This window comes from Conger conger, chromosome 6 (genome assembly GCF_963514075.1).
Source record: "Conger conger chromosome 6, fConCon1.1, whole genome shotgun sequence".
Classification (NCBI taxonomy): Eukaryota; Metazoa; Chordata; class Actinopteri; order Anguilliformes; family Congridae; genus Conger; species Conger conger.
Genome location: NC_083765.1, coordinates 50,541,612 through 50,568,583, shown reverse-complemented (window position 1 = coordinate 50,568,583; position 26,972 = coordinate 50,541,612). Strand labels below are relative to the sequence as shown.

General features: G+C 41.1%; 1 protein-coding gene across 1 annotated transcript in view; it reads left to right on the top strand.

Annotated features, from left to right (window-relative positions):
* The window catches only part of LOC133130869 (anoctamin-9-like), a 34,581-nt gene extending 8,196 nt beyond the window's left edge, over positions 1–26,385 (top strand). The window contains exons 2-24 of the mRNA XM_061245811.1: positions 5,080–5,154; positions 5,458–5,580; positions 7,079–7,218; positions 7,892–7,941; positions 8,200–8,258; positions 8,743–8,822; positions 9,456–9,590; positions 9,705–9,798; positions 10,689–10,749; positions 11,861–11,943; positions 12,197–12,301; positions 12,922–13,086; positions 13,179–13,215; positions 15,071–15,182; positions 15,291–15,348; positions 15,941–16,038; positions 16,580–16,779; positions 17,268–17,420; positions 18,206–18,353; positions 20,260–20,382; positions 20,848–20,941; positions 23,721–23,833; positions 24,927–26,385. Of these exons, the coding sequence (XP_061101795.1) occupies positions 5,080–5,154; positions 5,458–5,580; positions 7,079–7,218; positions 7,892–7,941; positions 8,200–8,258; positions 8,743–8,822; positions 9,456–9,590; positions 9,705–9,798; positions 10,689–10,749; positions 11,861–11,943; positions 12,197–12,301; positions 12,922–13,086; positions 13,179–13,215; positions 15,071–15,182; positions 15,291–15,348; positions 15,941–16,038; positions 16,580–16,779; positions 17,268–17,420; positions 18,206–18,353; positions 20,260–20,382; positions 20,848–20,941; positions 23,721–23,833; positions 24,927–24,966 (2,346 nt within the window). The 3' untranslated portion in view covers positions 24,967–26,385. The remainder of the gene's footprint in view (positions 1–5,079; positions 5,155–5,457; positions 5,581–7,078; positions 7,219–7,891; positions 7,942–8,199; positions 8,259–8,742; positions 8,823–9,455; positions 9,591–9,704; positions 9,799–10,688; positions 10,750–11,860; positions 11,944–12,196; positions 12,302–12,921; positions 13,087–13,178; positions 13,216–15,070; positions 15,183–15,290; positions 15,349–15,940; positions 16,039–16,579; positions 16,780–17,267; positions 17,421–18,205; positions 18,354–20,259; positions 20,383–20,847; positions 20,942–23,720; positions 23,834–24,926) is intronic.
* The last annotated feature ends 587 nt before the right edge of the window (positions 26,386–26,972 follow it).

Sequence of the window (26,972 nt, the reverse complement as noted above, 5' to 3'; positions counted from 1 at the left end):
GTGCCATGATTAACCTGTGATCCTGTGAACATTGTAGCATATGGCATTACAATGTGCCATGATTAACCAGTGATCCTGTGAACATGGCAGTGAAACACAATGAATGGCCATAAACCCAAGTGGAGAGAAATAGTGATTTGTTGTCTGACAATAACTTCCTGAACTGATCTTGATTTGTTGATTTCAGGCGGAAAGTTGCTGACACAATTGAAAAGTCATATTGGGTGTTAGGCTATTGGTTTTCCTTAGGGGAGAGAGTGATGTGAATAGCTCTTGCCTTCAGTACAATCCACATGCATGCACTCTTGTAAGATATAATAATATGTAAAACAGCCGTGTAGAAGTGTGGCTTTCACCAGGACTGCATGTCCCAGCCTGCCCTAGGCACAAACACTGTTACTTGAATAAGATCTAAAGGTATGAAAGGCTCTTTGTTAGCAACCCGCTTTCTTCACAGAAGTTTGACAATGATGTACCAAAAATGGATACTATGCAATCGCTTATTTTTCACCCTCTTTCTTTCCTTGCTCCTTTTCTTGCTTGCTGTAATAAATTGCCAGGTTTAGACCAGATTCATTCTGTGACAGCCAGGTGCAGTTCCTTTTGAGGGAGATAGACCTAACCATCATTGGCAGATGGAAATTATAACATTGTCGTAGCTACGAGGTTGTTAAAATGAGTTTTTAGAGTTTTTAAAGAAAATGATTGTGCATAGTCAAATTAAGATACAGTAAATGTGTAAATATGCGCTTGCCTAAATCTATAATCTTTCTAAGCAATACTTTTGTCATCATAAAATCATACAGAGGGCTTATATATAAATAAATGTATTTTATAATGAAAAGCATAAGGTCAGTGAGACAGTGAGTGGAGGTGCATATCTCTGCGCTAAAGTGGCTGTAGACACGATTGAGGCTAATGTACGTTGTACTTGTATATTTTGAATAGGCCCCATATAAAATTACACTCATAAAACAAAGTACAAAGTTTAAGGCCAGTGATGCTTATCTCAATATTTTTTGCAGATTGAGGGTGTGTCTGTATGAGACGGAGATTAAGGCATTCAGACTCTGAACTGCCTTTACTCCATGCACATTCATGAAAGGTGGAATATCTAGTGTGCTCCATCAGGCGATGTGGCATGCCTATAAGCCAGTTCAATAAAATGTTTTATTTCACATAATGTGCTTAATGTTTCTAATTATGAATGAAAATGTACTTGTCATTGTTCAATTCCAAAATCAAAATCAGCTCGCTACTAATGGGTTTTGAATTAAATGGAGTTCTTCTCTAAATCTGACCTCATATCATTGAGGTAAACCGAGGAACACTGGTGACTGTGCCATGCTCAGAGCTTTATATACAGTGATTCCAAAGTGTTCATTATTTTCGTTTTCAGCACAAACTCAGCTACAATAATATGGCAGCAGTCAGTCAGTTGGTCAGAATTATATGTGGGTTGTAAATTGCTCTAAAAACATGCAAATGGTAAGCCATTGTAGTGTTCTGGAACCAAAATTGTTTAGTCAGGTTCCAGAACACTAGACCCAGTAGTGAGACCACAGAAGTGAGTTCTTTATTATCTGGTTGGCAGAGTAGCTATACAGTCGAAGGTTGATAGCCAGCAAACAGAATCAGCAGAGAATAGGTAGTTTGTTAACGGGAGTCCAGGCAGAGGGTCGGTACACCAGCAAACAAAGATTATGGATAATCCAAAACAGGTCGAGAAACTACGGGTCGAAACAAAACGGAAGGATAAATCAAGAGGTGGCAGTCTAGGACAAAACAGGTCGTAACAGAAATCAATCAGAAAATAACACTGGAGACTATGGTCGGGACACATAACAAACTGGCAATGAAAGACAGAAACAAAGGGGTTTAAATGCACTAAACTAACTAGAATCAAAACAAAACACAGGTGGGAACAATGACAGTAGACAGAAAGGAAGTACATCTAAGGAGTGGAAAAGGCGGAGACATGAAACGAGACACAGATGAAATAAATGAATTAATGGAACAACCACGGAACAGAGTACGGTTTGCACAGAGGGTAACAATAAACGGAAACGCTTACAACTTAGAAAAAACTTGACAATGAAAAACACAGATTCTACAAGTTTTGAACACATGGAGAATGTTGTGAAATGACACACTAACCATAAGGAACACATTGGGTATCAAAGGATTACAGGTCTTGGGTATCAAAAGATTTTAAAATATTTTAGCAAATCCAAAAAATTACCAACACTTTGTGTTGTCACTACTATTTTTCAACACCAGTTGACAATGGGAGGGGCTAATGGCCTTTCTGTAATTAATATTTTTGAGTAAGAGAGAACTTTCCAGGTAAGTAGGCTATTCATACCTGCCCTCATCCCTCCCCACCTCTAAGACAAAGCCTTTTCACAAAGGAATACACAGTGAGCCATCTACAAATAATATTTTGGAAAAATTTATTGAAAACACCACACTCATACCCCTCTCACACAGAAGCAAGGCTCTGGGAATGTCCCATGTTTGCTGTTGGTGTGAAAGGGTCTCCTTTTCCTGGGACAGTGACCCTACTCTTCTCCTGGGAATTATCCGGGATCGACACGGCTCGGCTGTGGTGTGAAAGAGGGAATCCTGTGTTACTCGACCCCGGATTCAATCAAGGAACCTTATTAGTTACGAGGTTGTGTCAGTCAGTGCTTTCCTATCATGTTTTCATTTTAAATCAGTCATTTAATTCAAGAAAATCATTTTGCAACATATGGTTTCACTACCTTTCTAGTATAAGGTGGCTCATATTTTTAATACTGGCATAAGTTTCAAGAAGAGTCCATTAACTCCTCCAAAACTGCCATCTAAAAAATATGATAAATATTATTAACTTTGTGACTGCCATTTCACCAGTGCATCAGCTTGTTAATGCAAATATCAAATATCAGCCAATCATGTGACAGCAACTAAACGGTCAAAGTCACATCGATCACATTTCTTCCCCATTCTAGCATTTGGTCTGAATTACAGCTGAACCGCTTGACCACGTCTGCATGCTTTTATGCGTTTAGTTGGCTGTTTTTTGACTGATTATATATTTGCATTAAAAAGCTGGTTTACCTAATAAAGTGATCACTGAGTGTATACTCGGCAGTATGATCATAAGAAATGCAGTTATACTTATTCATGAAGTTCATCCTCCGCTCGATCAGTTCGCCATTTGAAATGACACAGCACTTCTTCAGTGTTGGAACGTGATTAGTTGTTTGCGTCTTCATCATCCTCCCAGAAGGCATGAAGCTTTTTCCAGTTATCCAGTGTAGGGGTCCTCGCACGGGACTCCAAATTATGTAGGGTCCTCGCACGGGCCGCCAAATAACGCAGGGATTTTACTCTCTACGAAACCGGGGCGCCAGTTAAACGTTGTGTAGCAGTATAACTGCAAAAAGTAATCAGTCTCATAAAATTACTATTATCAGAAATATCTAACCACAAATTTAGTATTTTAATTAATTATTAAAATAACCAATATTAATTATTAAACATACCGATAACCTGAAGGTTGGAAGTTCTTCGAAAGACTGCTTTAACTCGGCTCTCATGTCTATGTGATTCCAAAACGGACACCGGCGTTTAATAAAATATATTTATTAAACAAACGTAAAACACAGAACAGATAAACTAACGGGAAGTTAGTAAGGAAATTTAGTTGGGTATGTGTGTGTGCGTGTGTGTGTGGCGCGCGCAAGCGCGCGTGTCGCTTGAACAAAGGAAAGGTAAAAGTGGGAGTAGCTAGATTGGGTAAGCTAGAGTTCTGGGTGTGTTAGTTATTGTTAGCTGTGAGAAGACTACTTGCGTAGTTTACTCTATATATGCGCAAAAGACGGCGAATCAATTCACGTACATATATAGCTAACAAAATACATTCCAATGATAAGACGGCAAATATGGAAACACAGATTCACAAAAACAGTTAAGACTAAACTAAACACTGGCTATGCCTGAATGTTTGTTCTCTTACTGAGTCCATACGCATTGGATCCAAAAGACGTGCTGTCCTTGTAGGAGCCGCGATGGTGCTGTGAATGTGTGTCCTGGAGAGATGCGCAGGCTGGGGCGTCTTAGCCGCGCGTTGTCGTCTGGTCCGCTCGGTTGCTGGAAGGATGTTCGTTGGTCCCTTTTCCGGGTGGAAAGTTCGTTGCTGTTGTTCTTTGGTGAGCTTTGCAGGGGTAAACTGATGTAGCATTCCGCGTACACCAGTTTCCACTCGCTATAGGCCACGAAGTTACCGCGAGGTAACTGGGTGTGTCCGTAGGCCTGGTAGTGCGCTGTGCAGCATTCAGCCTCTGTCCGAGTCTCGGAGCAGATGAGCTGAAGCGAATGGGCAAAAAGGGTGCGTCGAAGAGAAGAAGCAGAAGAAGCAGAAAAAGCAGAAGAGAGATCCCAAGAACGTGTTTTGCTCTTATACGGGACCGTTTATTGCTCCCGCCATTACGGGATTGGCTGAACCAAGTTAGACGTCATTCGTGGTGGACGTCGCGGAATTTTCCTGTGGGAATGTGGAAGTTGTAGTCCCTACACCGTGCTATTTTCCGAAAATAAAGGTTTACCTCTAAATAAGTACAGTCGACATTCTCTCACATGGCGTCTCCCCTCTCTATTAATATTATTAATATGGGAGGTCCACCCATTCATATGTGAATGGGTGGACCTCCTGCTGACCAAAACTCGGTAAATTAATTAATGAGTAAGGATTAATGATTAATAATGGTCTAATTCATCTCATTTATAACATTCATATATTTGCCGGTGTGCGCATTGGAAAGTCATGACTCTTAAGGTTTCTATCAATGTTTTTGCTGTCTCTCTATAATACAATCTGGTGAAGTGAATCATTCAAATAGGAACTGAGCTGGTCGATCTTTGCTGACGAAACTCCCATACGCAGGGGGTTAAAGCACTTGTGAAGTAAAGGGGTTTGTGTGCATTTCAGGGAAGTTGTCACCATGAAGCTGTACTTAGCCTCTGCTGTAAGAGTACTCACTTCCTGTATTGTTTTATGAGTGATATTGTCTGCCTTTTGGTTCTGTGCTGCAGGCTACTTTTGAACTTCGAGAGAGAAACCGGGACAGTGGAGAAAATGGCAGTGAGACCCCCTTACTCTCCTCAAAGGTACGCTCATTTCACCTGTGAGTGAAACCCTGCTACCCCCTGCAGGATTATGTTAACCCACGAATCACATCCCCAGTTATCACGCCCATTTCACAATGAAAATCACACATCAAAACACTGATCTGCATAGAAACCGGGGCAAATGTGAATCAAACTGATTTTCAGGTTATGGAAATGCTGCGGGGCCGAGGCAGTGATCTGAAGGCTTGGGGCTGTTCATTAGGTCTCCAGGGAACACAGACTGTGACTGAATGCGGAGCAGCGTGTCAGCTATTGTGATATTCACACTCACTCACTCCACAGCGTCCCCTTCACACGTACGACTATGTTTTGGTCAGCAAACTTTTCGAGGACAAGGAAAGTGAGGCGTTCAAGATGCAAGCGAATTTCATCGCAGAAATGAAGAAGAAGAATTTCAAAGTAAAAGTGAGTCCCTTTTCAGTCATTTAAAAGTATGGAATGCAAATAATATTAAGGCAAACAAATAATTTAGTTTTTTATTTTGTCTATTCTTAATAGTTATGTTTGAAATGTTTTTGCTGTGTACTGCATTTGCACTCATGTATGTGTAATTACTTACTGGTTTAATATGAAGCTCTGGCTGAAGCACGCATGTGTATTTTTATCCAAAGTCCCTCCATTTTGTGGGAGAAAAAGTAATTGGACAGTTGGCTGATAGGTGTTGAATTTGCATGTGGAATGTTGCAGTTCACTCTAAACAAGGGGACGAAATAAGTCATCCCAACTAAAAAAAAATCTGAATAAATCAATCAGAGACATGGCCAAAACATTGGCTGTGTCAGATTTAATTAGGGAGACCACAGAGGACCGCTGCAGTGGATGGCCATCTATCAACTATCAAGAACATTTTCCGTGATGTAGTCGCAGATGTGTCAAAGACTACCATAAACAGAATATGACACCAGCATAACATCAGACCTCAGCATCCACCGTGCAATGCAAACTTGCGGGAAGCCTCAAGGACAGAACGGCTTAGCGTTTTCTAAGAAGGAAGTGAAATAAAGAAACTGGGGAGTTATGAAACAAAATCTTGGACCAGTATTTAACTCGTATTAAACTGGTCCAATGGGATGGAAAGAAGGATGGAAGCTGCTTGTGATCTAAAGCACCACTCCTCGTCTGTGAAAAATTGTGGCGATGGGGTTTTGGCTTGTGTTCATTGATGATGTGACTGCTGATGGTGAATCATTGTATCTGCTCTGAACTAACCAATACCCAACCTAACCAATAATGTTTTAGCAGTATAGTTTGTTACTTTTGCTCCTCTAAAATTAGGGGACTCTGTATAGAAGGGCTGTAATTCCTACAGTGCTGGAAAACGTGTTTGCCCCCTTCCTGATTTCCTGATTTAGTGCATGTTTGTCACACTGAATGATTTCAGATCTTCAGACAAAATGTAATAATCTGAGTAAACCTGAGTAAACACAACACTCAAATGATTAAAATTATGGGTTCGAATCCCGGTCGGCCGGGGCCTCTCTGTGTGGAGTTTGCATGTGCTCCCCGTGTTCGCTTGAGCGGTTCCTCAAAGAAGAGTGGGCTAAAAATTTTAATTGGGGTGATATTGGTGTTTGATAACTTTTTTATTTCATAAATAAAATACTAATAAAATGTGTATTGTGTTTACTCAGGTTATCTTTGTCTCATAGTACATTTTGTGTAAAGATCTGAAACCAGTAAGTGTGAGAAATATTCAATAATTGAGGAAATCAGGAAGGGGGCAAATGCATCTTCATGACACTGTACATGGATCACCAATTAAGATTTAAATGCCCTGAAATTAAAGCTGACAGTCAGCACTTTAACATAATTTCAAATCCAATGTTCTGGAGTACAGAGCCAAAACCAAAAAACATGTCACTGTCTGAAATGTACTGCCCTGTAACAACACATTTTCATTCAGATTATTATAGATGGTGAGAAAATCTTCTATGGGTTTCAAGCACCAAAGAAGATTTTTGACAAGTACAGGTACCTGCTGAAGGTGTCGGATGCCTGCAACTGGAGCTGTGAGCAGAACGAAACTGTCCCAATGTGCACAAGGTCAGATTTATTGAACAAACTGCGTATTAAATTAATAGATATGCATGTGCAGCAGTGGGAAATGATTGAAATAGAATAAGTATTCTTTAACAAAGATTTTTACTTGGACTGTTTTAGAAATAAAATTTCTCCTATACCCCTCTGGAACACAGTAGAGCACGCAATTCAAGATGCCATTTTGTAAATCAGATGGGCTTGAGACATTAATTGAACGCAAATGCATGATTGACACTGTAGTCCACCAATGGGCTTTTGAAACCTAAAAATCAATTGAGCTTGATGTTGATAATCAAATTGAATGTCATGTCATTGAACCATACAATGAAATGGCAATCGCTCAATAGGTTTAATGTTATGTTACACTTACACTCGTAATGCAAAGATTTTTAATAAAACTTTGTATGAACTAAGCGCCATTGTCGTCATAACTGGCGCGTCTCCGATCATAACCAATGAGGTTCCTTGATTGAATCCCTGGTCGCGTAATCCGTCTTCCCCCTTTCATGCCGTCGTGTGTATCGTGGATAATTCCCAGGTTGTGACCAGGGTCACATCTGAGTGGGTTCACCCTTTCACACCAACAGCAAACACGGGGCGTTCCCGGGTCGTTGCTTCTGTGTGAGGGGTATTGTTCTTTACCTCCCTGTGTAACCAACCCTCTCCTGTGCTCCAGGATAAGGATAGTCCACTTCATCCTAAACAACACCTACACCCACAATGGAGGTGAGCTCTGCTTCACTTTTCTGCTTTCAACAGCTGTATTTTGTGCAGCCAAGAGCTATAGAATTATGATATATAGTAATGTATAGTAAAATATGTGTGTTTTAATGCTGTGCAAGATTGGTGAATGTTGCTTTTCTCCTGAAGGGTGTCTTATAAATCAAACGTTTGTAGTACCCTACCAGATTATTCCTGCATTTCAGAAAGGCGGCAGTCAGGTTAGCCCCTTACCCCCATCTGCATGTGTTTCATTCTTCACAGACAAGCTGAAAGACCTCATGACAAAGAATGTTTTTGAAACCGGCTTCTGCCTGCATGAGGTAATATCAAATATGCTTCTCTTGCTTTTCTTCCTGAAATGTTCTCACCTCTCTTTTGTCTTCTGTGACTTCTAACACCAACAGTGCAGTGCATTGTTGAAGTTGCCATTCAGGAAGAAATCTTGAAGTATTTATATATGTACATGACCATGCATACAATGCGGGTATCACATATTAACTTAAGCTATTTCATGTGTATTTGTATGCATGCAGTGTTGAATTAAAACAGTTGAAAAACTGTGAAACAAAAGTAAAAGTGAGAATCCTGAGAAGTAAGTCATAGGCCAAACAATAGACTTACCGAAATTGAACGGAAATAAGAACAGAAATTATCGCACTGTCCAAATACTGCACTGTCGTTTACATTATTTTTTGACTGTTACCTTTTACAATACTCTTGAAGAGCATTCAGTTCCTCTCTGGTTTCCATTAATAGCGAAAGGAACAGAACAACTTTAATTATCTCTCTGGTTTCCACTAATAGAAAAGGGAACAGAAGCAGTTGAGGCAGAAATGGGCCCGTTGGACTGCATGTTTCCAGTACCAGCCCATAGGCACTGTCAAGTAAGAGCAATGTGGTAAATCCTTCTGTGAGTTTGTGAAATCCTTATATACTTGTACTCGTTCACCTGCCTGTTTCCATGGACCACCCATAGGCACTGTTAAGTGGGAGCAATATGGCAAATCCTTCTGTGAGTTTGTAAAATTCTTATATACTTGTACTCTTTCTGTGGACCAGTGCTTATTAAGAGCAGGTTGTTATAACAAGACTAATTTAATCACAGACGCCAAATACATATTTCAGAATTCAGTCATTCAGTCCATTATGGAATCAAATAAATGATTATTTTGTGACTTTTTTTTTATTACTACAGTAATCATTAACCAAATGGTCTGCTTGAAACTTTACAGAGAACATGGTCTCACAAAAAACAAATGTAATCACTGGCCCAATGTAAATATTTAGTCCGTGTAATCCATCTTTTAATAATGTAGTGCTATCTTGATACCAAGAGTATTATGAAAAGCAGTATATAAATAAAAATGTAATAAATGAATCCAATCATGTATTTTCTGTACATTATTCAAATTGGTACAAATTCAAATAATCATTATTTATAGTATCATTATTACAGTATAATGTTCGTTTATCAGGATGTCAGTCAACGGCTGTCTCTCTGTCTCTGTGTCTTTCAGGAGATACTTTGGAGAGAAGGTGGCCCTGTATTACCTCTGGCTGGGCTGGTACACCTTTCTGCTGATCTTCCCTGCCATCCTCGGGCTCATCGTGTTTCTGTACGGCGTGGCTTTCTTTAACACCAGTCCCCTAATGTGAGTCCGTACCGCCGCGCGACTGTGAGTGAGGTCGAGGGCTCATACCGTGTGTGTGCCTCTGTGTGTGCGGAGGGTAACCTTAACACGCTGCGTCTGTGCCTCACATTACAGCAAGGAGGTCTGTGAGGCCGACACTATCATGTGTCCCCTGTGCGACAAAAAATGCAAGGTGTGGCAACTCTCGGATACCTGCTTGTACGCCAAGGTACGCCCCCCCCTACTCAAAGGTGAAGGTAGATGTTGAGATGTAGAAAGAGACCACGATTGTGAGGGGAAAAGTGGTGGGAATTTCACTATCCTTAAAGGCATTCTATGCAGATACTATGCAGGATTTTCACTTTGACATATTGTAAAACAAACATCCTCAGTCATTATTATCATACACTGGCAACCTATGTCTGTGTTCAGTTCTGCCCAGTACTTAGCTTGTGGGTAACATTACAGTAGGTAGCTGCCCTGAGCTAACTAAATTCAGTTTCATAAGTCAGCTGGGGTGCCATGATATCTGCGTCTCACTGCACAGAGGTGCTGCGTATATTTTCTGGAGTTTCCACCAGCTTAGTTTGCATGCTTATGTTGATAAAATGTGCTTCCTTCCTGGCAGGCTTCAGGCACACTGAAATCTAATACAATGCTTTGTTGAATTCATTGAACTCAACAACTACTGCAGCAGATGTTTTGTGGTTTTCACACTTAGTCTGCAACGGCTAGAGATCTGTATAAGGGCTGCATCAAGGCCTAAGATTCTGCATAGTCTGCCTTTAAGTAGCTATACATTTTACTCATGGTCATGATCAAGTTGCAAACAATGACATTTTATAAGAATACTAGCATGTTTGAAATAGATTTTATGATGTTGGTAAATGGGGGTATTCAGCTTGTGGATGAGTGTGGATCATGGGTGTTAGAATTATTGTATATTTACATATACATTTGAATACCTACTTCACCATTATGTAACCATTTTGTTGTCATTTTTCCAATTGCATCTTTATTTTCCTTTGCCAGACCCAGTAAAAATGTATTTGAGACCACTTCATGACATAGTATCACAACACAACTCTCAGAATGGTGTTCTACTGTCCCCCCTTACAGGTGAATCTTCTGTTTGACAATGAGGGGACTGTGGCCTTTGCAATGTTTATGGCCGTGTGGGGTAAGTCCTGCTCTCACTCCAAATTAAAGCTGTGTACACACGAGTGGTTTTAGTTTTTCGAAAAGTTTTGGAAACGTTCTGTGGTTTTTCACTACCTGGGAACCTGCCTGTACACAGTACTGATTTACATTTACATTTACATTTCTGTCATTTGGCAGACACTTTTAATCCAAAGCGACTTACAAGTTCATAGGTTCTTCCTCAAGTTAAAAGCACATCCCATTGCAGCTCGACCGCCAGGTGCTCGTAGTGAGGGAACCATAAGGCGACCAGAGCTGGCACACCGGAGTGGTCTTGCTGGGGTGTAGGGAGCGATTAAAGATCGGATGTAAAGTGGGGCAGTCCCCTTAGCAGCCTGGAATGCCAACACTAGCGCCTTAAAGCGGATGCATGCGGCAATAGGCAGCCAGTGGAGGCCAATGAGGAGTGGGGTTACATGAGCCAACCTGGACCCACCCGGACACACTACTCAGATGTGTTCTGTGGTTCTCACCACCTGGACCAGCCCGGACACACTACTCAGATGTGTTCTGTGGTCCTCACCACCTGGACCAGCCCAGACACACTACTCAGATGTGTTCTGTGGTTCTCACCACCTGGACCAGCCTGGACACACTACTGAGATGTGTTCTGTGGTCCTCACCACCTGGACCAGCCCGGACACACTACTCAGATGTGTTCTGTGGTCCTCACCACCTGGACCAGCCCGGACACACTACTGAGATGTGTTCTATGGTTCTCACCACCTGGAATGTAGTTCACGCAGCATATTTCCTTGACTGCAGATTTGATCTTTTGCTTTCCAGGGCAACGAGAGTGATGCTTACAGATAAAAAAAATAACCTGGATTGATTTGCCAAGTGTTTGTGACATGTCTCCTTTGTTCAAGTTGATGACTACCTAATATAGAGCTTAAATATGAGTATTATAGTAAAATGATCCTGCCTCCAAGGGGTTTTAAGCTAAAATGTTTCCGTAGCCCCTGACAGTGTGGATTTAGCGATTGTAAGGAGCCGAAGCATTTGTGAAACCGGGTTTAGTGCTGGTGTGTGAGGCCTAAGATTCCTGCAGCACCAGGAACCTTCATTAACGAGCTGCTTCGGTTTCACAGCCACCGTGTTCCTTGAGTTCTGGAAGAGGCACAGAGCATCGTTCGTCTGCAAGTGGAAGGTTTTTGACTGGTGCGAGGATGAGGTACAGTTAGCCCACTCCTAGTAGCTTTTAATGAGCACTGTGAAATGAATAGCCCCCTCACAGTAATTATGGGACGACTGTATGTGTTAAGCAACCCTTCTAAGTTTAGGTTCTTTAGGTTTTGCCACTTGAGCAATATAAGTGATAATAATAATAAAACATTCATAGATTCATTCAAAAATAATTGTTCAAAAGCCATGCTGGCACTCTTACAAGTGCATTTGAAATGACCTAGACCATGTTTCTGTGCTAGGAGGAACTGATTTTGGAGATTATGAATGATCCAGAATGCGAACCCAAGCAGTACCGCCACTCCTACCTGAACAGCACTCTGGTCCTCATTTTGGTAACACTGATGGTAAGTTTAGTTTTGGCCACTCTTGGTGAACCTGATGTTTGTAACACTCTTGGTAAGTTTAGTTTTGGCCACGCTATTGGTGAACACTATTGGTGCCTGCTGCCTCTAATGATAGTTATAATATATAGAGCGCATCCACACATCCACTCAAAACCAAAGCACAGCAACAAAATTCATAAAAGCATGCAGACGTGGTCTAGCGGTTACATTTTCCAGAACCCTGTTCCCACTTTAACCCCTGCATACTCCACATGTAAGGTTATGGGTGACATGCGTTGGTACATGGGAAGTCATAAGACATATGAAGAAGCCTAAGCAATAGCCAGTAATAATTTTGCCATTTTTGCTAAACTAGTGTAATGCAAACATTGTTTTACATAGAGTTAACAACACCTACCGATTTTCCTAACTTCTTTGCTCTGTCTTGAGCATGAAAATGTGGGAATCTGGTTCAGTTAATATATGGGCGATGTGGCATTACAGTATTTTTAATCATTCTTTTCTTTTTCATAAAATTGTTTAAACTAAATGTAATTGTTATATAGACTATATCACCCCTTCTTTGTGTGTTTTTCCTGTTGTTATGTCCTTTTTTAATGTTTGCATTTGTGTGTGTTTAGCTGGTGCTGATCATTGGACTGACTCATGCGCTGGTGGTGTTTCGTGTGGTCGCTACTGTGCTGTTTTCTGAGGCGAAATGGCAGTTCCTGATCGAGCACGCGAACACGGTCGCTGTCATGATGGGCGCTTTTCTGCATTACCTCACCATCACTGTCATGACCCGGGTACAGACCACCGCTTGAAACGATGATCCTGCATTCAGCTTCCGCCCCGGCTGAAATGGCGCATTAAGTGCTTCTTCTCTCATCTCTTACAGGTCAACAGGAGCGTGGCCATGTGGTTGTGTCATATAGGTTGGTGAAAATGTGGCTGTCATTATGACCCTTTCCTTGGGCAATCCCACTGGACTTGCAGTCATGTGTACACAATGGTTTTTTGTCAAACAAGCTATGAAGGCACACCATGTTTTTAGTGCAGTCCCACTTCAGCTTGTCATTGTGTGGGGGAAAGACCTCTATATATTTCCATAGGACACCAGTTATGTAGGGAATATACAGTCATTGGGCTCTGTATTCAGAACACCTGTACACCTACTTATTAATGTGAGTAATAAGGCATTAGTTGTGAAAATCATATAGATTCAGACGGGTCAGGGGCTTCAGTTAATCATCAACCATCAGAATGGGGAAGAAATGTGATCTCTGAGTTTGACTGTGGCATGATTGTTGGTGCCAGACCAGGTTGGTTTCATTATTTCTGTAACTGCTGATGTCCTGGGATTGTCACAATTCTTGTAATATCTACTGCATATCTGACAGCAGCACAGTGGTTTGAGGCTCATTTGAATATCGTGGTGTGTAATTACCTTTCATTTACTCTACAGTGCATCCGGAAAGTATTCACAGCGCTTCACTTTTCCCATATTTTGTTATGTTACAGCCCTATTCCAAAATGGAATAAATTCTTTTTTTTCCTCAAAATTCTACACACAACACCCCATAATGACAACATGAAAGAAGTTTTTTTTTTTTTGCAAATTTATTAAAAATAAATTTCCTTTCCTCAATACTTTGTTGATGCACCTTTGGCAGCAATTACAGCCTCAAGTCTTTTTGAATATGATGCCACAAGCTTGGCACACCTATCTTTGGGCAGTTTCGCCCATTCCTCTTTGCAGCACCTCTCAATCTCCATCAGGTTGGATGGGGAGCGTTGGTGCACAGCCATTTTCAGATCTCTCCAGAGATGTTAAATCGGATTCAAGTCTGGGCTCTGGCTGGGCCACTCAAGGACATTCACAGAGTTGTCCTGAAGCCACTCCTTTGATATCTTGGCTGTGTGCTTAGGGTCGTTGTCCTGCTGAAAGATGAACCGTCGCCCCAGTCTGAGGTCAAGAGCGCTCTGGAGCAGGTTTTCATCCAGGATGTCTCTGTACATTGCTGCATTCATCTTTCCCTCAATCCTGATTAGTCTCCCAGTTCCTGCCGCTGAAAAACATCCCCACAGCATGATGCTGCCACCACCATGCTTCACTGTAGGGATGGTATTGGCCAGGTGATGAGCGGTGCCTGCTTTTCTCCAAACATGACGCCTGGCATTCACGCCAAAGAGTTCAATCTTTGTCTCATCATACCAGAGAATTTTGTTTCTCATGGTCTGAGAGTTCTTCAGGTGCCTTTTGGCAAACTCCATGTGCCTTTTACTAAGGAGTGGCTTCCTTCCAAATCATGTCCAATCAACTGAATTTACCACAGGTGGACTAACCTGTAGAAACATCTCAAGGTTGATCAGTGGAAACAGGATGCACCTGAGCTCAATTTTGAGCTTCATGGCAAAGGCTGTGAATACTTATGTACATGTGATTTCTTAGTTTTTTATTTTGAATAAATTTGCAAAAATTAAAAAAAAACTTTTTTCACGTTGTCATTATGGGGTATTGTGTGTAGAATTACATAACATTTGTTGTGTAACATAACAAAATGTGGAAAAAGTGAAGCGCTGTGAATACTTTCCGGATGCACTGTATATTCCTGAAAATCTGGCATATGTATACCAGCATTGGGAAAAGTGAACAGTTCAACACTTGGCATCATCATTAAATATCACATTCTCAGTTGAATCATTTAATTTATTGTGCCATCTTTTGGTGTGGATGTGATGTGCAGTCTGGCTTTGGCACACAAACCTGCTTCTACTTTTTCTCTCCAGAGAAAACTCGCTCCTTTGCGGCCACAGAAAGAAGCTTTACTGTGAAGATGTTCACCTTCCAGTTCTTCACCCTCTTCTCCTCCTTGATCTATGTGGCCTTCTTTCTGGGCAGGTAAATCACTGTTCCGTTTCAGATGTCATGGATCAACTGTGATGGTCAATGAGATATGTGAAATGTGCATGAGATTTCTTCTTTTTTTTTTTTTTTTGCTCTGTTTAGGATTAATGGTCACCCTGGTGGCTACGTCCGGATTGCAGGAAAGTGGAGGCTGGAAGAAGTGAGTCATTTAGTATTGATTATCGATCAATTGTATTAGTGTTGACTCTGGTCTGCACTTATCTGCACAGTCAGCAACATTTATGTTGGCACTTCTTGACAGGAGAGTTCAGTTTTTGTCAACGGGGTAAGAAAATGTCACTTGCCAAACCAACAGTCACTTTAAACAAGCTAATATTTTCTCCTTTAAAGAGAAAAAGATTTTAAGTCTCATTACGAGACACTTGCTAAGACAGGCTTTTTTGCAGTGTGGAGCTGAAAGCTATCTGAAGTTATCAGTTAAAGTTGTCATCTTTTATTTGGACACATTTTGTAATAATATATATTTTGCACAAGACATCATAGACTCCTCACCAAACTCCACAAAAGCTCAGAACAAGACACTCCATCTGCACTGTAACTGCACTACTGCACACCTGTCTTTAGTCTATTGCAATAAGCTTCAGTCTTGCTTCTATAGCCAAAGCTTCATTTTGGTATTCTTGGGTTAGAGCATTTTACCTGTTGGAGTTACTATGTTTCTGGGATAAAGAAGCTTTTTCCGGGTGAGTTGTTTGTTTTTTTAAGTTAAATTAGGTGTCCTGTCCCTGCAGTGCCACCCCAGCGGGTGCCTCACGGACCTCTTCATCCAGATGGCCATCATCATGCTACTTAAACAGACCATCAACAACGTCTTCGAGTTTGCAGTGCCGTGAGTTTACCGTCCGTCTCCCCCAGGGGCAAAGGGGCAAAGTGGCCAAAATAACAGACAACACTTTCACAATTACTTGTGTGTGTGTGTGTCCAAAAGGAGAGAGCAGCTGGCTTGTTATGGTATCCATTTGGTCTCTACCACTAAGGAAACACAAATATGGCTACAATTAAATGGTAAATGGTAAATGGTTGGCATTTATATAGCGCCTTTATCCAAAGCGCTGTACAATTGATGCTTCTCATTCACCCATTCATACACACACTCACACACCAACGGCGATTGGCTGCCATGCAAGGTGCTGACCAGCTCGTCAGGAGCATTTGGGGGTTAGGTGTCTTGCTCAGGGACACTTCGACACAGCCCGGGCGGGGGATCGAACCGGCAACCCTCTTACTGCCTGAGCCATGTCGCCCTACAATTATTTCATATGTGCGCTGTTTGGGGGTTTAGAATGGAGACGATGTGAATCAGAGGTGTCGTGGGGCTCAATCACATTCCCTCACCCGGCCCCCCCACCCTGCCCCCTCGGTCTCTGCAGCTGGTTCCGCAACTGGATGAAGAAGAAGATGACCTCAAAGCACCTCCAGAGGAAGTGTGGCGTCTGCTACAGGAAGGAGTGCCGGGGTACGGACGACGGCTCCGAGCTGTGCGAGACCTGCAAGCTCCAGAACTGGCACCACAACTACAACTTGAAAGAAGTCAATGCCTTCAGCCTCTTCAATGAGTTCCTGGAAATGGGTAATTCTCCGCCCCGGCTCCTGTCCCCCGCACTGCTTTATGTCCTTCTTAGCCTCCAGGCCTCCAGCACTCCAGTGCTCCAGTGGAGAGTTGAGTGTGGATCTATCTGGGAAATTCTCTGCTTTAAGACCATTGGTCTGTAACCCGACCCAATAGCTGCCAAATTGCATCAATGCAAGAATGAACTATACAGCCCAGACAGTGGTACACATAAAGAATGGTGGCATGACATGACGAAAAAAAAAAAAATGCAATAGGTTAACTGGCGTTTTCAAATGTTGGTTAACCTGTTGCCTAACAATAGTAATTATGGTGATTTGGCAGAATATAGCATATACGTAAGACATTTTCCTTGTGATTAAGATCAACATGCCACCTGATTTCTTGTGTTTTACCTGCAGAGATTCCTAATTCCTCTCTTCACTGCAGTGATTCGGGGCTGTGTGGTGTGCAGTGGCTCACTCCTTTCTCTCTCTCTCTCTCTACAGTTATCCAGTTCAGCTTCACCACCATCTTTGTGGCGGCCTTCCCCCTGGCCCCACTGCTGGCCCTCTTGAACAACATCATTGAGATCCGATTGGACGCCATAAAGATGGTCAGCCTTGAGCGCCGCCTGGTGCCGAAGAAGACTAATGACATCGGTAAGGCAGGAGAGATCAAGTGAAGGTGTATAAAAGGCATTGACATCGGTGAGGCAGGAGAGATCAAGTGAAGGTGTATAAAAGGCATTGACATCGGTAAGGCAGGAGAGATCAAGTGAAGGTGTATAAAAGGCATTGACATCGGTGAGGCAGCTGTGGTAATGATTTCGCTACAATTGATTAGTATGTGATTTTACGGCATTCCGTTTTCAAAACTATTTACAATTTGTGTGATTCTAGGGCAATTTACTACCAACAAATGATTCTGACCTACTGTTACCATATTAATGTAGCTGGGTGTGTGCTGAAAACAAAGATATGAAACACTTTGGAATCACTGTGTTTAACATTGATTAAAATTACACAAATGTCAGGGCACGGCACAGTCACCAGTGTTCCTCATGTTGCCCTCAGACCCCAGAGGGTTAATGGAGAAGTGTAACGAGCTGGCCTTTGGACGTTGTCCATGTTCCGGCTCAGAGTAGCTCCTCCATGGTGTGCTGGTGTCTGAGAGAATGCATTTTGTGAATGATGTTCCATTGTCAGGGCGGCCTGTAGTGTAGTGGTTAAGGTAAATGACTGGGACACGCAAGGTCGGTGGTTCTAATCCAGGTTTAGCCACAATAAGAGCTGCACAGCCGTTGGGCCCTTGAGCAAGGCCCTTAACCCTCCAGGGGAGGATTGTCTCCTGCCTAGTCTAATCAACTGTACGTCGCTCTGGATAAAAGTGTCTGCCAAATGCCAATAATGTAATATAATGTAATGTAATTGTGTCTGCTCCTCAGGCGTATGGACCAAAGTGCTGGAGATGATCGGCGTGCTGGCGGTGATTGCTAACGGGCTGGTCATCGGCGTCTCCACGGACTTTGTGCCTCGCCTGGTGTACCGCTATCGTTATGGCCCCTGTGCCAAAAACTCCTCGACTGATCTGGAGTGAGTCAGAACCACCACAGCAAAAACAGACCCGGTTTATTATCCACAGCAAAGACAGAGCAGGTTTATTATCCACAGCAAAGACAGACCAGGTTTATTATCCACAGCAAAGACAGACCAGGTTTATTCACCACAGCAAAGACAGACCAGGTTTATTATCCACAGCAAAGACAGACCATGTTTATTATCCACAGCAAAGACAGACCAGGTTTATTCACCACGGCAAAGACAGACCAGGTTTATTCACCACAGCAAAGACAGACCAGGTTTATCCACCACAGCAAAGACAGACCAGGTTTATTATCCACAGCAAAGACAGACCAGGTTTATTCACCACAGCAAAGACAGACCAGGTTTATTCACCACAGCAAAGACAGACCAGGTTTATCCACCACAGCAAAGACAGACCAGGTTTATTCACCACAGCAAAGACAGACCAGGTTTATTCACCACAGCAAAGACAGACCAGGTTTATTATCCACAGCAAAGACAGACCAGGTTTATCCACCTGTTCTTTCTAAATGTTCCAGCCACTTTAGGCTATGAGTAATGAGTGAAATAATTCTATTTTGTCCATCCTGCTGTCATCACCGTGAGATACTTTTTAATTGAAACTGCAGACTGCAAACCAGCAACTTATTTCAGACCTTATGGAAAATTAGAAGCTATCCTGTTGTTATTGAACCAGAAGGCATCCATTTCCTCATAAAAGACCAATTTCTATACTTATATACACTCACTGAGCACTTTATTACGTATTTATTGGACTTTTCTACACATTTGTAGCCTATCCACTTAGAGTTATGATGCATTGTGTGTTCAGAGATGCTCTTCTGCATACGACTGTTATAATGTGTGGTTCATTGCATTACTGTCACCTTTCGGTCAGCTTTGACCAGTCTGGCCATTCTCTTCTGACGTTTCTCATTAACAAGGCATTTCTGTCTACTGTCTACTGCTGCTCACTGGATTTTATTTTATTTTTTGCACCATTGTTTGCAAACTCTAGAGACTAGTGTGCGTGAAAATCCCAGGAGATCAGCCGTTTCTGAGATACTCAAACCACCCTGTCTGCCACCAACAATCAGTCCATGGTCAAAGTCACTTAGACTCACATTTTCTCCCCATTCTGATGGTTGATTTGAAAATTACCTGAAGCTCCTGACCCGTATCTACATGATTGTTTGCATTGCACTGCTGCTACACAATTGGCTGATTAGATAATCGCATGAATAAGTAGGTGTAATAAAGTAAAAATGTTCCTAATAAAGTGCTCAGTGAGTGTATGTACAGTACTGTGCAAAAGTCTTAGGCACCTGTATAACATTCTGTACAGATAAGATTCTTTAAAAAATAATTAAATGAAAGGTCCTAAATAAACATACTATACGTTTTACATTACATTTTAGTAATTTGGCAGAATAGTTAAAAACTGAATCAAATCAATATTTTTTTAACCCTTCGGCGTTAAAACTGCATCACTTCTCTGAGATACAGAACTGCAGGACGGCGTTGGCTTAGACAATCAGCAGGGAGGTTGTTCAAAGCATGTTGGAGAACTTGCCACAGTTCTTCTGCAGACTTTGGTTGGCTCCTTATTTCTGATCTCAGACAGCCTTAATCAAGTTTTGATGTAAAAAGTAGTTAATTGCTTACAGTAATATGTTACTTCTTTAAAATAAATACAAAAATGTCTCTGTAAAAATTTCATCTTTTGGAAAATGAATAGTTGGAAATGTGTTCACTTATGCTAACACATAAAAAAAAAAAACATATATATAATAAAGTCTAGGGTACCTAAGACTTCTGCACAGTACTGTATATAGCAAAAGTTGCGCCTTGTAGCAGATGTTTCCGTAAGGTTTGTGACCTCTGACTTCAGTGACCATCCCTCTCTCTCTTTAAGCTGCATGACTGGCTACATCAACAACACCCTGTCAACTGTGCAAGTCAAGGACGAGCGTGTCAAGCAAGACTTTTTCAGTGATCAGCTGATCACACCCAGTGGCCTCAACGCCACCCACTGCAGGTAGAAAGCAGCTAGTTCATCTGTACAGCTCTGTTCATGTACATCGATTCATATTGGAATAAAAAAACAGTTGATGTAGGTATTTCTTGATGGTTAAGCTTGATGGTTTGCTATTAAATACATATTCATTTAGTTAGTAGGTAACAGACTAATTAAAAATAATGAATGTATTTGTACATCAATTCATGTTAAAAACTACATTAGATAATGGAAATTCATGTAACATTATTGTAAAGTGTGAGCCTAATTCTAAAGATTGCAAGTATGAATTCAATTAGCTGTCAAATGTGTATTTTGTGAGCTGATGCAGATACTGTAGGCTAATACAGTACATCATTGAAATAATATTTTGAAAAAATGCTGGACTCATCACTGATTACACTTTGATTGCATTGAATACACCAGTAATGTTGAGCAAGCGATTCCTACTGTACATGTATGTTTTGTTTTTTGTTGTTGACACAGCTACAAAGACTACAGAAACACGGAGGACTATGGCTTTACTGCACAGTTCTGGTTCATTCTGGCAGTGCGCTTCGCCTTCGTCATTCTGTTTGAGGTAAAATACCTGTAGAAAAAATCATATACTGCGTGTATATAGATATACACTCACCGAGCACTTTATTAGGTATTTATTAGACTTATTCTGTAGACTTTTGCAGCCTATCCACTTAGAGTTATGATGCGCGTAGACCCTTTGCTGTAGCACTCCAAATTGTGGTCAGGTGCAACCTAGTTGTGCAACAGTATCCTTGACATGTGTCTAAAACTTGATTGGAGCCCACCTGTGGCAAATTAAATTGATTGGACATCATTTAGAAAGGCACCTACCTGTGTATATACAGTGGGTTCCAGAATTATTGAACCCTTGATAAATATGCACAAAAAATGCTGTAAACTAAAAATAGTAGTTATTGACATAAGCTTTATTTTCCAACGTGTGTAAGGCAGTGGTTTTCATTAATGATTCAACGGAATCAAAAGATCTGCACAGCCATTGGGCCCTTGAGCAAGGCACTTAACCCTGCATTGCTCCAGGGGAGGATTGTCTCCTGCTTAGTCTAATCAACTGTACGTCGCTCTGGATAAGAGCTTCTGCCGAATGCCAATAATGCAATGCAATGCAATGAGTCTTTTCCTATAACTTGTGATACGGTTAGAGAACACATTTGGAGGGATCGTTGACCATTCTGCGATGCAGAACTTTTCAGAATCACTGATATCCTAAAAACCACAGATTTTTAATGGGATTTAGGTCTGGAGACTGAGATGGCCATTGCAGAACATGGTTGTTGTTTTTACTTAACCATTTCTGTGTGGATTTTGATGTATGCTTGGAGTCATTGTCCTGCTGGAAAATCTATCTATGATCAAGTCTCAACTTCCTCGAAGAAACAACCATATTTTGTCCCTAGATTTCCTGGTACATTGTTGAATTCATTGTGCCATTGATAGGCACAATGAATTAGTGCCTCTGGACCACTGGCAGCAAAACATCTCCAAAACATCAATGACCCACCGCCATATTTGACAGTAGGTCAAATGAGATGCTTATCCTTGTATGGATTCCTCTTTTGTTGCCATGTCGATGGTGTGTATGGCCAAAACATTTGGTTTGGCAATCTCAAGATGCTTGGTTTGTGCTCAGTAAGGGTTGTCTTCGTGCCACCCTTCTAAAGAGGTTGTTAGTACAGAGGTATGTTTTTGTGACCCCAAGACTCAACCAGTCTCTGCAATTCTTAAATTGCGATCCGTGGGTTACTTATGGCCTCCCTCACTGTCTTTCTTACCAACCATGGGGATAAGGGTTCATGTTTTTGAGATGTTTTGCTGCCAGTGGTCTAACCTTATCACAATTTATAGAAAAATACTTTTTGGAACTTCTCCAGGGGTGTTTCCACAAAGGCTTAAAACAGGGTTGCCAATCATTGGAATCTATTTTTGGGGAAGTATTTTTTTTTTTTGAAAGTTTTTTCTATTGACTCATTAATAAAGTGCACGGCTTTACACATGTTGGAAAATACAGCTTATATCAATAACTATTATTTTTTTGTTTTCCGCACTTATGTGGATAATAATTCCGGAGCCCACTGTATATACAGTATATATTTTTGTTTTCAGTTTACAATGAGAAACCAAATTACATCCATTAGAAAACCAAGCAGACCCTCTGGCTCTCCAGGAGCAGGGTACTTTTTCACAAAGTAGGGCCCTGTTTCATGTACGTGGCTAACTCAGTTAACCAGATTAGCGTGTCAACATTTTAGGATTTTCGGTTTCACAAAGCAATCTCACAATTTCATCAGACCTGTTTCTGGGGCAACAGTGTCTTAGGCACACACCTACAAATTTCCAGGTATAAGCTGCAGTTAGCAGGATACAGTAACATACACATAGTAATAAGAGCATTTAGAAGGGAATATGTTTTTACAGACCGACAAAATCTCAACCAAGAGCTCATCGTCAACTACAGGCCAATTTCCAACCTTCTGTTTATCTCCAAAATATTGGGGAGAGTTGTGGCCTCTCAGCTCTTGTCACATCTGTGTGATAACACACACTGAATCCTTTCAGTCTGGCTTCCCACCCAGCCACAGCACTGAAACAGCCCTGCTAAACGTCACCAATGACCTGCTGATGGCAACCGACTCTGGAGCTACTGATGAGGACATAATCAGGACTTATCTGTCTGGTGAGCCAGTGAAGAAATGACAAAAGAGGTCAAGAAGAAGAAGTAAAGAAAAAGTGATTTTAAAAATACAGTTACAACTAGCACTTGTACGAACTGGCAGAAGAAATTAGTTCCATTCTATACAGCTTGCTATACAGACATTGAAAACCTAAACCAGTATCCTGGTTCTTCTTGAGCGGCATTTGCGGTGGTGTCCCACAGGGGTCAGCGCTTTGGCCCATCCTGTTTCTAATTTATTTGTTCCCACTTGGTCAAAGCATCAGACACCACAATGTAAACTTTCACTGTCACACTGCTGCCCCCTACATTAAAAATTTTAAGAGGAACAATCCTGTCTAAATGGTGAAATCCCTTTATGAAACCGAACGTCCTGACATCATCCCGAAACTTCAACACTGTAATCGGGCTAACCGATTTAGTGATGCATCTGAAATAGCGCCCAGGCCTCTCCTATGAGTTAGTGATTTAACCATGAAGCATCTGGTTTTCTTTTTCTATCACTCTATCGATTGGCAATACAATGAAACCTTAAGCTGACAGTCATGTCAAAATGGAGTCAACTTGTGTTTAAACCTGTCAATTATACTATTTATTTGTAATTGTGTTTAATTGTTCTCTCTATGGTATCTCCCCCTTGCCTTCCCAGCACGTTGTGGTCATCTGCAAGTTCATTGCTGCTTGGTTTGTCCCAGACTGCCCCTTGGCTGTGAAGAACACCAAACTAGAAGACAAGCTTGATAGATTAAAACAGGAGCTGAGGTGAATATTAAATGTACACGATAGGTTTATCATCACTTTCACATCTGTCATAAGATTTATATTTTCTCTTGCCATTTCAAATATTCTTATATTCCAAATAGTCTTCCAGCACTTACATAGTGTATATTAAGTTTTCTATAAGTGGAAACAAAAAAAAAATATTATTAAAATATTATTTTTTAAAAAGTATTTAAATTAGGTAAAAATGATTCCTTGTAAAGTGTTTAATTGCATGCACTAGAGCAGTGGTTGTGAAACACCTTCCTGGGAACCTGTACACTGGTTTTTGTTGCTAATCTCTTGCTCAGTTAAAGTTATTGAACACATGTATTTAAGTTTCATAATTTGTTCCTTAAACTTTTTAACTGCAGGTTAGGCTTGTTATCATTTGCCTTGTCATTGAATTCTACATTATTGACCGGATGGTTAGTTTTAGTGGCCAGGGCCACGTTCAGCCCAGACAAAACGTTGCAAAACATCTGTTTAAACAGAAGCAGTGGCGTGCTGAACAAGCACTTGGGGACTGACATGGTGCAGTTTGCACCTATGGCATCTGAGAAGTCGTTCTCTGGGCTTTAAAGTATAGGCCTATGTCAGTACTGATTCCAGCTTCACATCCATCAAACTGGAGCAAACATACCTGAAAGCCTGTTGCAAAACGTTATACACTGTTGGTAGGAAACATATTAGCGTAGCAAAAGGTTTGTCAATTGAACGTGCCCCAGGTCACCACATTTTAACCACTTAGGTGCCTATTGATTTGATCATCAATTAGGAGCCTATAGAGATCAGTTAAAAAAGGTTTTATGTATTGTTTGCAATATAGCACAATAAGGACAATTTGAATACGGGTTTTTTGCAAGATGTTGCTTAAGAGGGAAGTGGTACCTCAAAACATGAAAGGTGTCTAATTTAGTCAAATTAACAACATTTTATTAAAATTCTGGGATTGCAGTTGGGATTGGAACTAAAACCAGCATGCACTGGGCTCCCCAGGACCAAGTTTTAGAACTACTGGACTAGAATAACCACCCCAACATTTTTCTTTTTGCATTCATAGTAATCTGAATAATGGTAATATCTTGTATTTCAGCGAAGGGAGTAACCGATTTGACCGGTCAACAGATGTGTGACATCAGGAGTGCTGGGACCAAGAATATAAGAATTGAATAGGACATGAACGGACAAAAGCTGACCCCTGTAAATCTTCCTTTGTGTGGGAAGGTGTTTTCAGATTGTCCTTAAATTTCAGCACTTTGTTCCGTTGCATAACTTTTCACATTAATTAATTCATTAAAGAATTTTTTTTTTAATGAAAACAGCAAATCTATGGATTTTTTTTGGACTGTGCACAAACATAGGCACAAATTATACCATTATATAAATTCATACTGTACAGGAACAGACACAGATGTGAGGCATAGTTGCCAGGGACCTCTATCTCTTGAACCTTTGGCATATATGCGGGTTATTGAACGAGGTTAGAAATGTCCTTGATTGCACAGAAAATATGTGCACATACAGGGAGTTAGTGCTGAGCAGTTTCAACAGTCTATTTGTCCTTGTATGAGGGTGCTTGAGTTTTGCAAGAACATTCCTTCTACCTATTTCAAACAACAGAATTTTTGTCCCATGGATCGGACATGGATCCCTCCGAATAATACAGGTATCTTGATTCATGCAACTCACCTTTGTGTATTAGTAGTTATGCTCATGATTTCTTTCTTTTTTTCCAAGAAATTCTCACTGTTACACCAGTGTGGGAATGCTTTCTTTATCTTTTTTGTTCACCGGAGAGCAGTGACTGCAAGTTAAATGGGCAGTTATTCTTTTGACAACTTAGTCCTTTTGTGCAAATTAAATGGCCAATTATTCTTTTGACAAGCTAGTAATTGTGCAAATTAAATGGCCAGTTATTCCTTTGACAATGTTGTACATTTGTGGCAAATTAAATGGGCAGCTATTCTTTTGACAATTTTGTACATTTGTGCAAGTTAAATGGGCAGCTATTCTTTAGCAAGTTAGTACATTTGGTCATTGAAAATGGCCATTTTAAAGATGGGAAGCAAGGTGGGCAGTTTACCAGTAGGGGGCAGTATAAGCAGACATTTCACAGCCATAGGTAACTAGAATTTGTCTAACGTTTTATGGGGCACCATGTTGAAATCAGAAGTTTCAATGAGGGTGATGACTGTAGTGACTGAGTACAGGGTGTGTGACTTCAGTGTAGAGAAAAACAACAGCGGCGCTGGAATGTTGGGCACATGAGTCAAACCTGAAAGTACTGCACACACGCTTGCCAAGGGCAAGTGCAAGCCTGTGTTTCATTCAGTCTGGGAATCACATTCATGGAATCAAGTGTTATAACCAAAGTAAAAGGAGTGCAATGTGAGTCAAATTATTTACTTTTATACATATGCACCAACTTTGACATTATACTTTGTTACATTTATACTGCCTCCACTCCCTGTTTTAACTGCACCTTTAAAGGAATGCTGGTAGTGGGTAATCAGGTGTGCCAACACATTGAGAAATAAAAGTATTTGACTCCAGCTCTTGGCTTTTGTTGTTCCTGTTTGGCTTGTCTCTGTAAGCAGGCAGCAGAGTTCCCAGCTTGTAAAATTGTTCGCACAGGTTCTGACATGTTTGCTTGTGCAGCTCACCTGGGTGCAGGTGGGCTAGTTGCAGCCTTGCGCCTACGTGTTCCTGCAGGATCGCATGCGTCATCAGGGCAGTGAATCCTCATTTTAGAATCGTATCCAAACGTTTAAAAATCCTGAGGACCGTAGGCTGTCAATGCGTTGAGGTGATTTAAATGAAGCAAATTAACCACACCCGTCCACTTACCTGGCAACAGATGAAGCAGCTCTTTTGCTGGTTCAATAGCTGGCATGCAATTGGCCAGGATTTCTGTATTGTGTGGTCATGTACCTGATGAGCAGCACACCCACGCCTTTTGAGAATGTTATGTAACACACCGCACACCACAAAGGCCATCACCAGGTTGTGTGGCCTGTTTTAGTCATCATTATTGTGATTGTCTTATGTGGATCAATAGCCAAAATGACATGTTGTATTTTAAATATTTTTCATGAATATAAACAATAATAGGCGGCACAGATGGTGCAGTGGGTAGCAC